This window comes from Danio aesculapii, chromosome 6 (genome assembly GCF_903798145.1).
Source record: "Danio aesculapii chromosome 6, fDanAes4.1, whole genome shotgun sequence".
Taxonomy (NCBI): domain Eukaryota; kingdom Metazoa; phylum Chordata; class Actinopteri; order Cypriniformes; family Danionidae; genus Danio; species Danio aesculapii.
The window spans coordinates 14,215,461-14,231,231 of NC_079440.1; the positions used below are offsets into that span (position 1 = coordinate 14,215,461).

The 15,771-nt window shown below is 36.8% G+C and overlaps 1 protein-coding gene across 2 annotated transcripts in view; it reads left to right on the forward strand.

Annotated features, from left to right (window-relative positions):
* The window catches only part of col5a2b (collagen, type V, alpha 2b), a 65,143-nt gene that overhangs the window by 39,021 nt on the left and 10,351 nt on the right, over window positions 1–15,771 (forward strand). For both annotated transcript variants that reach the window (XM_056459603.1, XM_056459604.1), the window contains exons 37-50: window positions 1,759–1,812; window positions 1,913–1,966; window positions 2,059–2,166; window positions 5,475–5,528; window positions 5,635–5,688; window positions 5,825–5,986; window positions 9,841–9,948; window positions 10,119–10,226; window positions 10,307–10,360; window positions 10,458–10,565; window positions 11,333–11,386; window positions 13,068–13,175; window positions 13,253–13,306; window positions 13,410–13,517. In XM_056459603.1, coding sequence (XP_056315578.1) covers window positions 1,759–1,812; window positions 1,913–1,966; window positions 2,059–2,166; window positions 5,475–5,528; window positions 5,635–5,688; window positions 5,825–5,986; window positions 9,841–9,948; window positions 10,119–10,226; window positions 10,307–10,360; window positions 10,458–10,565; window positions 11,333–11,386; window positions 13,068–13,175; window positions 13,253–13,306; window positions 13,410–13,517 — 1,188 coding nt within the window. The remainder of the gene's footprint in view (window positions 1–1,758; window positions 1,813–1,912; window positions 1,967–2,058; window positions 2,167–5,474; window positions 5,529–5,634; window positions 5,689–5,824; window positions 5,987–9,840; window positions 9,949–10,118; window positions 10,227–10,306; window positions 10,361–10,457; window positions 10,566–11,332; window positions 11,387–13,067; window positions 13,176–13,252; window positions 13,307–13,409; window positions 13,518–15,771) is intronic.

Genomic DNA, 15,771 nt, shown 5'->3' on the forward strand with positions numbered 1-15,771 from the left:
TGAATCAGACTTTTAAAATGTAAATACTGCAGTGTCACTTGACAGATGCACAAGACATCTGTGAGCAAACCAAAGTAATCTTGACTAGTGTATTCAGCATTGAACTTGTGTTATAAATGAAGTTTTACTGTATTAAGTTCATTATAAAATGTTAAAAATGATACTGCATTAGTCAATATGATTTAAAAGCACAGTTTTCTAGTTATTTTTAAATATTACCAAATAAATTAGAAAATTACCCAAATTTAATATATACAGATTGGTATATATATTCGGCCCACAGTATATTTTTGGCCCTTTATAGGAAAAAGTTTGGGCACCACGGTTCAAGACAATCAAAGAACAACAAAAAAAAGTCTTTAGTAATAATATTGACCTTTCTTTTCCTTCCTTTTCTTTTTTTTTATTTTATTTCTTTTTTTTAAATTTTCTAATCTTCTATTTCTTCTCTTTCCTTTTTCTACTTATTATTATTATTATTATTATTAGTATTATTATTATTATTATCATTATTATTATTATTATTATCATTATTATTATTATTTGTTCTCTTCCTGAAATCCCAACCCCCCTTCACCTTCTCACTATTATCATCATCAATATTATTACTTCTACTTTTGTTATCATTATTATTAGTACTGTCCTGACTTGTCCTGTTATCCCCTCATTTTCATTATTACAAGTATTTCTACTATTGTCATTATTCAGGTTGCTGTAGTTGTAGTAGTAGTCATAGTAGTAGTAGTAGTAGTAGTAGTAGTAGTAGTAGTAGTAGTAGTAGTAGTAGTAGTGGTTGAAGTTGTAGTTTGGGTTTTTGAAGTAGTAGTCAAAGTAGTAGATGTCGTTGGTATAGTGGTATCAGAAGTAGTGGATGTGTAGTAGTAGTAGTAGTAGTAGTAGTCGTTGTCGTTGTCTGTGTAGTAGTATCAGAAGCAGTAGACGTTGTTGATGTAGATGTTGTAGTAGCAGTCATTTCTGTAGTAGTATTAGTAGTAGATGTAGTAGTAGTATCAGTGGTAGTAGTCATTGTAAAAGGTTTAGTAGTAGTACACATTGTAGGAGTAGTAGTGGTTGTGGATGTAGTAGCAGTAGTAATAGTTTTAGCATTAGAAACTCTCTGTAGTAGTAGTTGGTGTATTATTTGGGATTTATTTTATTATTGTAGTGGTTGTTGTTAATGATTATTACTGTTGTCCTTTCTTGCTTGTTTACTGTCATTATTACTATCATTATATCACTAGCATTGTTGTCACTTCTTATATAAGTTACTTGCTTCATTTAGTGACTGTTATTGTTCCTTTTGTATGTACTCTGACCTGTTTACCATGTTACCTTTACATGCACACACGCACACACACACACACACGCACCTGCCGGTACTTGATTGTATTGTTGTTTTTTTTGTATTTTTGTTATTGTTTCATTTTCTTTGTATTTGCATTATCTCAAATTGTGTACCTTTTGTATATTCTAATAAAAAAAAAACACACAGACACAAAAAAAAAAAAAATAATAATATGGACCTTAAAATTCATTTCTAAATATGTAAATCTGATTTTATTCCAGTCAAAGTGGAATATAAATATACAGTATATATATATATATTATTTATTATTTGTAAAGTACTCTATTAAAAATGTACAATTTCTCCAATCTGTTTTTTCTGATTGTGTTTTTTCAGCAAAAGTGAGACTTTAATGTTTCTTTCATTACTGTTGTGTTAAAATCTGTTGTGCTAAAAGGATTGTTCAATTACAGGGAGAGCAAGGCCCACGAGGTCCTTCTGGATCTCCAGGCTCCAGAGCAATGGCTGTGAGTAGAGCAGTTTAACATTAGAAAACCTGAAATTTAACATTTGCTTATAGTGTGTTCTTCACTCGTGTGGTTGCCAATATCATGTATTGCGTTTCAGGGCTCACCTGGAGAACCAGGTCCTATTGGTCCTGTTGGGTTTGCTGGACCTCCTGTAAGTTAGTCCACCCATTCATTCATTCATGTAATGTAATTTTATTAATATAATTTGGTATAAATTGTTAATGTGGTCTTTTTTTGTGAAAGGGTCCTGATGGTCAGCCTGGAGTTAAAGGTGAAACTGGAGAGGAAGGTGCAAAGGGAGAAGGAGGTTCTCCAGGGCCTCAGGGAATGGCGGGGAAACCTGGACCACAGGTGAGAAACAGGACTGATAGATAATCATAGATATGATAGCTGAATAAATGTTACAGTGAAGATAAAATACATACAAATACCTGTTTGCATCAAAGAACCCTCCAAAATTGTCACTGTTTTACCAAAATATTTAATGAAATGATTATAATAATTGATAATAATGAAATGTTTCTTGAGCACCAAATCAGTGTATTAAAATGGTCACTGAAGAGTCATGGGACAATGAGTACGTTTACATGGACACCAATAATCCGATTTTAATGCGATTAAGACAATACTCTGATTAAAAGTCTACCATGTAAACAGCGATTTTTGATTAATTTAATCAGATTAAGGTCATAATTTAACTAAAGAGAAATCAAATTAAGACATGTGGAGTATGCCGATTTACGTGGCATTATTGAAGTACAGTACAGACATGTAAACACCTTAATTGAACTATTACCTTCATGTAGAACCTTTCGCCGCGTTTTGCGACAGGACAGTCCACACACCCACCCACACACACACATACCCACACACACACACGCACACGCACATGCACGCGCACACACGCACACACACACACCTACCGAGTCAGTGCAGACCACAGACACTAGCATCTTGAAATGAGAAGGTTTTTTTTCTTCCTTTCAGCATGCAATATAAACTTCCATTAAAGCCACACTCTTCCAGCAGTTCAAAGTTGCATCCAATATCTCGTTTGTCATGGGGACATGCATGAAATGTTCCCGAATGAAAGTGCCAAACTGCAGTTAAAGTCGACAAATTAAAAATGAAACACCTGAAATTACATGAAACTGTGGAGGAAATGCAGATAGTGTGGTGACACAATGACGTTAATCGAATTATGCGCTATAACATGTACAACTGGATCATGAAAGGAACATTCAAAAAGCAACTCATATAAACGCCTTAGTCTTATTATTGTGTTAATTAAATGAAGGCAAATAATTTGATTACTGATGTCCACGTAAACGTAGTCACTAAAGACTGGAAATGATGCAAATTCAGATTTGTCAGCACAGAAATGTTACAAAATTCATCTTATGTTTGTTTTTTACCTTTAGTTATTTAGCGGACACATTTGTCCGACTTTCAGTAACACTTTATTTTGATGGTCCATTTGAGTATTAGTAGACTGTCTGCTTAATATCTGTTGATACTGCTCCTTCAACAGATATTTAACTGACTATAAGAAACTTTGCAAGTACATGTCAACTTACACTAACCATAACCCCAACCCCAACCCCAACCTAACAGTCTACTTATAATATGATGTAATTAGCATGTAGATGCAATGTAACTTGAATTCAACAAACGTACTATCAATTGAGGAGGCATTCAGTTATTCGACAAGAAGAGACAATATACACAAGACGTACTAGTTATACAAAGGAAATGTTAAGTGCTAAAGTAAGGAGGTTGGAGTGTTTTTTAGAGAGAGAAGAGTGTTTCTACAGGTGGTTTGTCAAGCCCACTCACCTGTGTGAAGCATACTTCATAAATGTACAGTGTTTTCATTCATTCATTTTCCTTCAACTTAGTCCCTTTATACATCAGGGGTCCCCACAGCGGAATGAACCGCCAACTTATTCAGCATATGTTTTACACAGCGGATGGCCTTCCAACTGAAACCCAGTACTGGAAAACATCCATACACACTCATTCTTATACATACACTACGGCCAATTTAGCTTACCCAATTCACCTATAGGGCAAGTCTTTGGACTGTGCGGGAAACCAGAGCATCCTGAGAAAACCCACGCAAACATGGGGAGAACATACAAACTCCACACAGAATTGCCAACTGACCCAGCTGGGACTCGAACCAGTGACCCTCTTGCTGTGAGGTGACAGTCCTAACCACTGAGCCTTTGTGTAGCTCCCAGTGTTTTCATCTTTTTTAATAGATATGGAGTGATTCTAACAATGTGTCTGATGTAAATGTGCTTAGTTAAAGTGTCAAGCCTGGTTTATACTCGATGCGTCCGCTAGTTCGCTTGAGTGTGCGCAGCGAATGTCACATCATCGCGGTGGTCGAAGAAGTACGCTTTGGGTGCGCGCGACATGATTTCAGCTGGCGGTGCGCACTGCATTTTTTGAGACTCAAGCGAACAGTGCACGCCGCGTTTGATTTGAGTTGTATATGAATCACTTTGAAGAGATTTTGTCTGAAACAGGTATGACTGTACAGACATCTTTATGATCCCTGATCATAGAGATAACCAGATGATCAATAATCATTGGCTAGAAATAGCAACAGCTGTGGGAAAGAGGCCAGTTTTTGTTAAAAGATTTGGAAAAAACTGAGGGATAAGTTTTTAAAAAAACAAAAGAGGTCATGGCAAAAGTGAGCCAGGTACACAATTACAGAAATATGTTTTTCCAACAGGCATAGGTTTTACACTGATGTATATATACAGTTGTGAATTTAAAACAATTTAATAGTTACAAAACTAAAAATTAAGGAACAAATTATTTCTTTGATAACTGGAAAGGATTATTTGAACCTATTGGTTTAACAATATACTGATGGCTTGTTTTTCTAGACTTTATTGGTGATAATGGTAAGGATTGTTGGACGATTATTGCCTTTTTAGCATAAGTAGAGGACAGAAACTAGCCAAACAGTAATGTGTGAACTGTGGAGCGGGCTAAATCTAAAAAAAAACATCTGTAATTTTAAGCAAGTGCGTTTTTATTGTTGCTTTTATTCTTGCTATAATAAAGAATATATTTGTATAGCAACCCATGTTCTGTTGTCTTAAATATTTTAATAAACTTTCAGAGGTATAACTGTCCGAGATATGAACAAAAGCAAGTGATGCATCAAAGTTTGATTAAAAAAATCTTGAATGGTTATAAAAATCCTTATCATTAAAATAATTTATAAAATCAATAAAAATAATTTGTTTAAAATGTTGAATGATATTAATGATATAACGTAGTTCCGGAAACGTCCTACTTCTCTGTTTACCCGTCTGACTTTACTGTCAGTTCCTTTTGACCGCGCCCTGTTGTTTTAAAGAATATCACAACGGTGAACGCAGCAAGTATAAAAGCCTCGTTCATTTCGCGAGGTGTGCGCGCAGTCAGCGAAGGTGCACGATGCGGCGCCAGGCGAAAGTATAAATCCAGCTTCAGAGAGATGCAAGAGTGTGTTTTCTTCAGGTGGTTTGTCAAGCCCACTCACTTGAGAGTCATGTTGCGAGACAACTATTTGAAAATCTTACCAATCCCCAACTTTTAAACAATTGTCTAAATATGTGCAAATATAAGACGTATAATTATAGTGCTTCTTTTAGGGAGTGGCGGGAATCACAGGCCTCAAAGGTGGCAGAGGAACTCAAGGAGCAGCTGTAAGTCACGGAAATCACAGACTGTCATACACAGAAATGCTCCATTACTTGCTGAATCATCTTGCTGCTTGTCTTCTCTCTTTGGCTGAATCCATTTTGCTAAAAGGGTCCCAGTGGTTTCCCAGGATTCGCAGGAGGTGTCGGTCCAGCAGGATCTGCTGTGAGTGATTCTTTTATACAGATTTAACACATAAACTACATTTAATAGCTAGTCCCTAAAATAGTCCTTCAAGCCTTAAAACAGGAAAGAATGCAGAATGGACTTTTTACCTGCTTATACTAATATTTTATTCAAGGGTCCAGTTGGTGAGCCTGGTCCTATTGGAGCTCCAGGTAAAGAGGGCCCATCTGGGATTCCGGGAGAACCTGGAGGTCCAGGTCGCCAAGGGGAGCTTGGAAACCCTGGACCTGCCGGTGGTCCTGGAGACAAGGGTGAACCAGGAGAGGATGGACTGCCGGTATGTGATTTCTTATAAGTTATCACTTAATATAACTATAGTACTTTTTCAGGGTTATTCTTGTGCTGAATGATAATAATTAAGAAAAAATAAACCGTATGACCCTGGTTTAACACCATAATCTCATAAAAGCACACATAGGAGTGTAAAAATCTGTGCATCTTTTACAGACTGTGTGTAAACAAAAGAACAAAGAAGCAGTAGATCTTTTGCATATGATTGCACATGACTAATGCTGTCCCATTTAACAGTGTGCTACCCAGAGCAGTACAAATTAAGAATAATATAATATGGTAATTGTAATTAATATGTTTAAATAATGACATTTCAAATAAATTGACACAAGTGGAGTAAATTCTTTCCATTCTACCATGCACCACTCTGTTCTTTTTGTGTAATCCTACACTAACTATCACACCATGAGAGCACATAATGGGTTAAGACATGTTTTCGTATGGCATATAATAATGGTGTAAATATCTTTACATTAACTACACTTTTAAAAAATTATGTTTATTTATTGGCATCGATGGTTTAGTGAAGAACCGTTTTTAGAAACTTAATTTTACAAAAGGTAAAAACATTTTATTTACTGTAGATTACAGTAAAGTTTAAAAGGTTTTTCACAATTAGAAAAAAACTCTAAAGTTAAAGGTTCTTTGTGAAACACATAATTTTACTCTTGGGTTATGATGACAACATTATGATTTATTTTACTTTTAAAGTCACAATTTCAATCACTATAAGATAACAGATAAAAATTATGACATACCTAGTCAAAATTAGGAATGAAATATATGAGATAAAAAGCAAAAACTTGGGTTTAGAATAGGTGAAATTATGACTTTAAAAGTTGAAATTCCATTTAAAGTAATAATTTGGACCTAGTATTCAATTTCACGGCTCATTTTTCATTGTATGGTAGAAATGGGCTCCCAAAAAAAATCTTGATAGTAGTTTGTCAGTCCTAAAAAAGTTTGTATTCTTGCAATACTTTACAGGGTTCATACGGGCATGGAAAACCTGGAAAAGTCATGGAATTTTGACATGGCATTTTCCAGGCCTGGAAAAGTTTTGGAAAAACAGAAAAACCCATAATGTTTTGGAAGAGTCATGGAAAACAGATATCTGTATACTTGAATATAGGTTATTTACTGCCAATCACATACTCTCACATTATTAGTGCGGTGTAAGCATTATCTAAATCAATTTTACATAGATATAAATATAAATTGAAACTAAATAGATTGTTGCGTGTTTACGATTAGATTAGATTAGATTAGATTCAACTTTATTGTCATTACACATGTACTAGTACAAGGCAACGAAATGCAGTTTCGGTCTAACCAGCAGTGCAATAGCAGCAAGTGCAGGATACAGGTATAAGTTATAAAGTGCAGTTATAGAAAAACTATGGTGATATTTACAGATGGATGTACTATCAACATTATATACAGGTTGTATTAGCTATGAACAGATTTACAATAAATGGATATATGTACAGGATGCTATTAATAATCAGGAGTGGCAAATAGATAAACAATTACAAATGTCCATGTGCAGTGGGTATGTCCAGTTCAAATAAGTAAATCAGTGCAATGAATATGTGCAAACTTTAAATGTGCAAATGTTAAATAGTGCAGGGATTGTGAGGAGTATAAGTTAGAGGAGTGTGGGGGTGTATTGGGGGGGGGCAAAAGAGTCAGTGAGGGGCAGAGTTCAGGAGGGAGACAGCTCTGGGGAAAAAGCTGTTCCTCAGTCTGCTGGTTTTTGTCCGGGGGAGCCTGAAGCGCCTGCCGGAAGGCAGGAGAGAAAACAGTCTGTGAGCAGGGTGAGAGGTGTCCTTAAGAATACTGCGTGCTCGGCGCAGACAGTGTTTCTTCTGGATGTCCTCTATGGCTGGCAGTGTAGTCCCTGTGATGCGTTGGGCAGTTTTCACCACCCGCTGCTGTGCCTTTCGCTCAGCAACAGAGCAGCTTCCATACCAGACTGTGACGCAGTTGGTCAGGATGCTTTCTATTGTGCAGCGGTAGAAGTTCACCAAGACGGCTGATGAAAGCTGGTTCTTCTTAAGTTGCCTCAAGAAGAATAGGCGCTGGTGAGCCTTCTTGACCAGGCTGGAGGTGTTGGTGGTCCAGGAAAGGTCCTTAGAGATGTGGGTCCCCAGGAACTTGAAGGATGAGACAGGCTCAACGGCCATCCCATTAATGTGGATGGGATCATGTGAGCCGTCTGGTCCAGCAGCCTTACGCACATTGATCCGACTCAGTGCAGTGTAGACTTCTGAGGAGGTGAGTGTGATAGTTGAGTGGTCGGTTGAGGTAGTGTTCCTGGTGTAGGGTTCTGTATTGTCTCTTTCAAAGCGGGCATAAAAGTCATTTAGCTCGTTCAGGAAGGAGACATTTGTGGCTGTGGGGGTGGACTGGCTGGGTTTGTAGTTGCTGATGGCCTGGATGCCCTGCCACATGCGCCGAGGATCAGAGTTGGAAAAGTGCTCCTCTAGCTTTAGCTTGTAGCAGTGCTTGGCCTTTTTGATGCCCCTCTTCAGATTAGCCCTGGAAGTGCTGTAGGCCTGTGCATCCCCTGAGGGTGAGAAACAAACAAAGGTGATCTAATTGACCCAAGTGGGGGAGGGGGGTCACAGCATATGCTTCAACCATGTTTGTGTAAACTTGGTCTAAAGTTTTGTTTCCCCTTGTGTGGCAGAAAATGTTTTGATGGAATTTGGGGAGCACTGTCTTTAAGTTTGAGTGATTAAAATCCCCCGCAACAATAAAAGCAGCCTCCGGGTGAGCAGTCTGTTGTTTGCTGATGGCTGCATGAAGTTCATTCATAGCGAGCTTGGCATCAGCGTCGGGAGGGATATAAGCGGCAGTTATTATGGTGGAGGTGAACTCCCGTGGCAGATAAAACGGTCTACATTTAACCATTAGAAATTCCAGGTTAACAGAGCAATGTCTCCCAACGACGACAGAGTTTGTGCACCAAGCTTTGTTAATATAAATGCATAATCCTCCGCCTCTGGTCTTACCGGAGTCATCCGCCGTTCTGTCTGCTCGGAATGTTTGATGCTCCGTTAGCGATATAGCGTTGTCTGGTATCCCGCTGTTTAGCCATGTTTCTGTGAAAATCATGACATTACAGTTCCATAATCTTTTGCTGTGGTTGATGCGCAGTCGAATCTCATCCATTTTGTTCACCAGTGACCGTACATTGGCGAGAAAGATGCTGGGTAAAGAGAGCCGGTGTGGTGTTAGCTTTAGCTTAGCTCTTAGCCTGCCGCGCTTCCCCTGTCTTTGTTTACGTTCTCTGCGCCGCCTCCGAGCACTTCCGCCCGGCCGGGTAGGTCTCTCAGGCCAGGGTGTTCTGGCGATCTCAGGGATGAGTCGAAGATTGTTAATAAAACTGTCCGGAATGCACAATCCAATATCCAAGATGTCCTGTCGGGTGTACGATGTAAAGGCACTGCTGTTCTCCACGAACAGACCCGAAATGAGCAGGAATAATACTGCGAAATTGCAGAAACTGGAGAGACGCTGAGCCTCGCGAACCGAACGCGCCGCCATCTTGTCTCTATTTTACGATATGCTGTAATAAATTTAAAAATGCATTGTTTTGCTTTTACCACGCATATGTAGACATGGCATGAAACATTAGGTCATGAAAATTTACTTGAAAGTCTTGGAAAAATCATGGAAAATCTAGGAATTTTCATAGTAAAAATGTGTATGAACCCTGATATTAGTATATTGGGTTCAGTATTACAAATTTTTAGCGAATCTTAAATTTAGAGAGTCTTATAAAATCTCCTTAATTCTGTATCTCAAATCTCTTTTTCTTCTTTAACTTCTAAGGGCCCAGATGGACCTCCAGGCCCTGGTGGAACTCCAGGACAGAGAGGACTTGTGGGTCTTCCTGGAATGAGAGGAGAGCGGGGAATGGCTGGCCTTCCTGGACCTGCGGTAGGTCACAATGTCCACCTTCTTGCCTTATGAGTGAATATATTGTCATATGTCACTTTAGAACTACATTTTCCAGCCTCCAGTTGGTTATCTGTTCAATTGATAAAGAATGAGAATGCCATTATACAACTTCTTTGATACCAAATCTACTACCTGTTTGTATTTTCAAGGGTCCACCGGGGAAAGCTGGCACTCAAGGTCCTCACGGAACCAAAGGTGGTGCTGGACCTATTGGTTTGCCAGGAGCAGCTGGACCCCGAGGAGATGCTGGTGCAGAGGTATGAGATGTTGGTTTGAAAAACACACAGTTAAGATGCATATAAACACCCATTACATGAATAAATTATTTTTTAATTAGGGTTTGCCTGGAGCTGATGGAGTTCAAGGAGCCGATGGGATCATTGGAGTCAGAGTATGGACACGTACCTCATTTGACATAATTAAAGTTATTAAAAAATTACTTTAAAAAGCATGGCCAAGGTCAAATGATGTGTATTAATTTGCTCCAGGGTGACAGAGGAGACTCAGGACCAGAGGGTCTCGCAGGTGGCCAGGGAGCTTCAGGATCCCAAGGGCCTGTCGGAACTCCTGGAGGTCCAGGACAGAGAGGAGATCAGGTTTGACTTATGCATCCATTGCTGACATGTCAAAGAAATTTTGTGTTTGATATAATCAGTAGATTGGCAAGAAGAAATCATTTCTCTGTGTAATTTATGAAACTTATTTATCTTATAGTATTTTAATGCTCATTGAATTTAATTTGTTCTGTTTTTTAATTGTTTTTACAGGGTACATAATGTGTTAAGACATGTTTTCGTATGGCATATAATAATGGTGTAAATATCATTACATTAACTACACTCTTAAAAATTATGTTTATTTATTGGCATCGATGGTTCAGTAAAGAACCTTTAACGTCCATGGAAACTTAACTTCACAAATGGGTAAAAAATTTTATTTACTGTAGATTACAGTAAAGTTTAAAAGGCTTTTCACAATGAGAAAAAAAAACTCTATAGTAAAAGGTTCTTTGTGGAACCCAGCATTTTTACATTTGGGTTATGATGACTTATGACCACATTATTATTTATTTTGATGAAATTGTGACTTTAAAAGTCACAATTTCAATCACTATGAGATAACAGGTAAAAATGATGACATACCAAGTCAAAATTTCCCCCTTCTTGCCATATGAGTGAATATATTGTCATATGTCACTTTAGAACTACATTTTACAGCCTCTTGTTACCTGTTCAATTGATAAAGGATGACAATGCCTTCTTTGATACCATATCTACTACCTGTGTGAATTTTCAAGGGTCCACCAGGGAAAGGTGGGAATTTTTTTTATTTTATTTATTCAGTTTTTTATCTGTTTTTACAGGGTGCAAGAGGTCCACCTGGTGCTGATGGTGCAGCAGGAATCAGAGGAAAAAAAGTATGTCTGAATATTTACATATTGGTGCAAACAACTAAAACCAAAGCCAAAAAAAAGCTGAAAAACAAAAATAAATAGTAGAATACATAGGAAACAATAAAAAAGAAAAAAATTACTTTATGCAGTTTTTACATTGTAATTGTCTTGTTATTATTATTTTTTATTTAATATTTTTATACTAGTTTCATGAGTCTCATATTACTCCTCACTTTTGTTCACATAAATAAATTGCACATTTTAATCATATCTTTATTATTATTGTTTCAAGAGTTCACACTTGTGATGATGATTGGTTATAAGCTTGTTTGGCATGCTGTCCCTGGAGAGAGCCCTGAGCTCAAAAAAGCTCAAAAGAGATTGAGCTCAGGTAGATCTCAAGAACTCCCCCGCTTATGTGTGACTAATGACGAATTGTTTTATGAGGGAAAAATACTATTGGTTAGGAACTTGACCATGGCGCCAATTTGGTTTAGGCAATTTACTATGATGCATGGGAGTAAACCGGGAACAAGGGGGAAACCCACGTGAGCATGAGGAGAACACGCAAACTTCGCACAGAAATGTCTACCAGCCCAGCAAGTACCAGAACCAGCGACATTCTTGCTGTGAAGCAACAGAGCTAACCACTGGGCCTCCATGCTGCCCAATTTAGGAAAAAGGGGAAGGGAATAGAGGAGGAAGGGTGAATTCTTCAAGACGAAGGTGATGTAATGAGGCTATGGTTTGAACACTATGGTTATTTATAGTGACTTAGGAATTGTCTGATTGGAGAATCATTTATTAGTTAATGCGGGTCAAGCCATGGTCAATCATAAGCACGTGATCCTCGTGAAATTAGTTTATAAATAAACTTTACTTATTATATTTTTTATTAACTTATTATTATATTTTCTATGTGATTTTTATTTATTTATATGATTTATCTATTAAATTGGATTTATGATAGCAACATCTAATTACTCTAACTGACGCTGTTGGGCAGGGGAAGGGAAATTATTAAAGAAAAAAAAAAGGAATATTAAAGGAAGAAAAATAAATAGAGAAGGCAAATTCTTCAGCAGGATAGCACTCCTTCTCATGCTTCAGCCTCCACATCAAAGTTCCTGAAAACAAATAAGGTCAAGGTTCTCCAGGATTGGCCAGCCAGGTCACCAGACATGAACATTATTGAGCATGTCAAGGGTAAGATGGAGGAAGCATTGAAGATGAATCCAAAGAATCTTGTTGAACTCTGGGAGTCCTGCAAGAACGCTTTCTTTGCCATTCCAGATGGCTTTATTAATAATTTATTTGAGTCATTGCAGAGATTTATGGATGCAGTCCTCCAAGCTCGTGGGAGTCATACTCAATATTAATTCTGTTTCCACTGCACCATGACTTTATATTCTATACTGTACATTATTTCTGTTAAGTGACAAGACTTCTGTCTAGGCAAAGTCAGACCTTACTGTCCTAATTAAATAATTAAAAATCAAGGCATGATCAGATTTTATTTTGGTAAAATAAGTGTAATCTAGTGGTCTTTGCCTTTCATATAACCCACTTCTGATACCAAATGATCAACTAGAAGTCAAGTTATTATTAGTTGTTCCTTAAACATGGATAGGCGACAAGACTTTTATCAGGTAGTGTACACCTTGTTTTCATCATTCAAGCAAAAATGTCTTCCGATCAATTTTAGGGACCCCAAGGACCAATGGGAGACAAAGGTGAAAAAGGAGAAGCGGGTGATAGAGGTCAGAAGGGCCACCGTGGCTTCACTGGACTTAGTGGACTTCCAGGAGCATCAGTACGTATAATTGAAAATATGTCCCCTGCCTCAAAATACAATATCCATCTTCTGATCTGTCATTCATTTCCTCGCAGGGAGCTCCAGGCGATGATGGTGCTATCGGAATCATTGGACCGAGTGGGCAAAGAGTGAGTGAAAGGTTCAAAATATCACTCAACTTTGATTTCTCAAAGCACCAGAAGAACAGACGAATGTCGAACAGAATTTAATATTGAAAAATATCATTGATAGGGACCCCCAGGCCCTGCTGGACCACCAGGAAAAGAAGGAGATATTGGTCAACCTGGAGCATTGGGGCCTCCTGGGTCTCGAGGGGCCTCTGGAGATTTCGGACCAGCGGTGAGAAAAGAGATCATGTGTATGAAGGATTTTATATATACAGTTGAAGTCAAAATATTAGCTCTCCTTTGAATTTCTTTTCATTTTTAAATATTTCCCAAATGATGTTTAACAGAGCAAGGAATCTTTCACAGTATTTGCTATAATATTTTTCCTTCTCAAGAAAGTCTTATTTGCTTTATTTCGGCTGGATTTTAAGGTCAGTATTAGTAGCCCCTTTAGCAATATTTTTTAGATTGCCTACAGAGCAAACCATCTTTATGCAATAACTTGCCTAATTACCCTAACTTCCCTAATTAACCTAATTAAGCCTTTAAATGTCACTTTAAGCTGAATACTAGCATCTTGAATAATATCTAGTAAAATATTATGTACTGTCATCATGACAAAGATAAAATAAATCAGTTATTAGAAATGAGTTATTAAAACTATTATGATTAGAAATGTGTTGAAAAATCTTTTTCCATTAAACAGGAACTGGGAAAAACTAAACAGGGGGGCTAATAATTCAGAAGGACTAATAATTCTGACTTCAATTGTATAAAAGGGATGTCCAAAATAACAGAAAAATAAATAAATAAATGTATTATTAGTTAAATTTCAGTGATTAGTATTTTTGTAACACACTTAACATTAAACAACATATGTAGTGTTATTTTTTAATCGACTAACAACACTAGAATAATGTGTGACAGCACTAGTATAAAATGAGATGGGATCGGAATTTGCAGATTTTTTTGGAATTTATGCACAGAATTTTGTAAAAGAAATTTTTTTTTTAAAGTATTGTAAGTAAACACTGAAAACATTAAATAAGAAAGAATAACTTTTTATTTATGGTTTTCAATGCAAATCCATTTAGATCCACTTGACTGAGAGACAAAGCAAATATCCCATATAATATATCTCCTAAAAGACAAAAAAAAAAAAAAACGTAAATAAATAAATAAAAAACTTTGCAAACCATAAATAAATTAATTAATCAATCATATAAACAGTTTTTGACTTAATAATATAATTATTCAATTATATAATTATATAATAATAATTATAATTATTATATATTATAAATATTATATATTATATATTATATAAATTATATATTATAAATTATAAATTATATAATAATTATAATTATATAATTAATATAATTAGTCAATTATATTACTGAAAATAATATAAAAATGGAATAAATATATATTTAAATACATTTACATGAGTAAATTGATCGACTCAATGATGGGCTAAAACAATCAGCTGAAATCTGTGGGCTTAATGAGACTAACTGAATAGTTGGTTAGACGTTGCTAAAGGACAAGCTGAACTTGCTTAAACTAAAACCAAAAAACTTCACCTTAGACTGGTTGAAGTTGCCCAGAAAAATTGCATTCTGAGTAACAAGGTGGCGCAGTGGGTAGCACAATCGCCTCACAGCAAGAAGGTCACTGGTTCAAGCCCCGGCTGGGTCAGTTGACACTTCTGTGTGGAGTTTGTATTTTCTCCCTGTTTGTGTGGGTTTCTTCCGGGCGCTCCGGTTTCCCCCATGAGCCCAAAAAACTGTGGTATACTGTAGGTGAATTGGGTAAGCTAAATCGTCCGTAGTGTATGTATGTAAATGAGTGTGTATGGATGTTTCCCAATGATGGTTTGCAGCTGGAAGGGCATCTACTGCGTAAAACACATGCTGGATAAGTTGGCGTTTCATTCCGCTGTGGCAACAAAAAAGGCACTAAGCTGAAAAGAAATGAATCTTGTGAAACAGTCGCTGTCTATATACTGTGCCAATTCTAAGTTCACATCTAACCAAGTACAGTTCAAATCCCTGAGCTTTTTGCATCATGATGTGATTTGCATGAACTTGAGAAAGCCAGGTTGCCCTAAATGCATCTTAAACCAATCAGCGAGCATCAGTGATGGAATAGAAAAACTATAGATTTTAAAGAATGCTACTACTTTTGACAAACAAACAAGTGTACAGAATTTTTAGGACTAGAATAAATAGTTGCTTAATACTCAAAACTTGATTTATAAAGATAGCATTTATTTTAGATAGATTTGCTTACATATTCAGAGATTGTAAACTTCAAGTAGACAGTAGCTGTTCAACAAGGAACATAGCTGTGTTTAGAGTCATCTTTTATTTTAATATTAATATAGTTAGGTTCAATTCACTGTATGTAAGTTTGAAGACAAACTTCTTAGTGAATTTTGAATTCTTTTTCAAATATACGATGGCTAACACTGCAAGGAATTT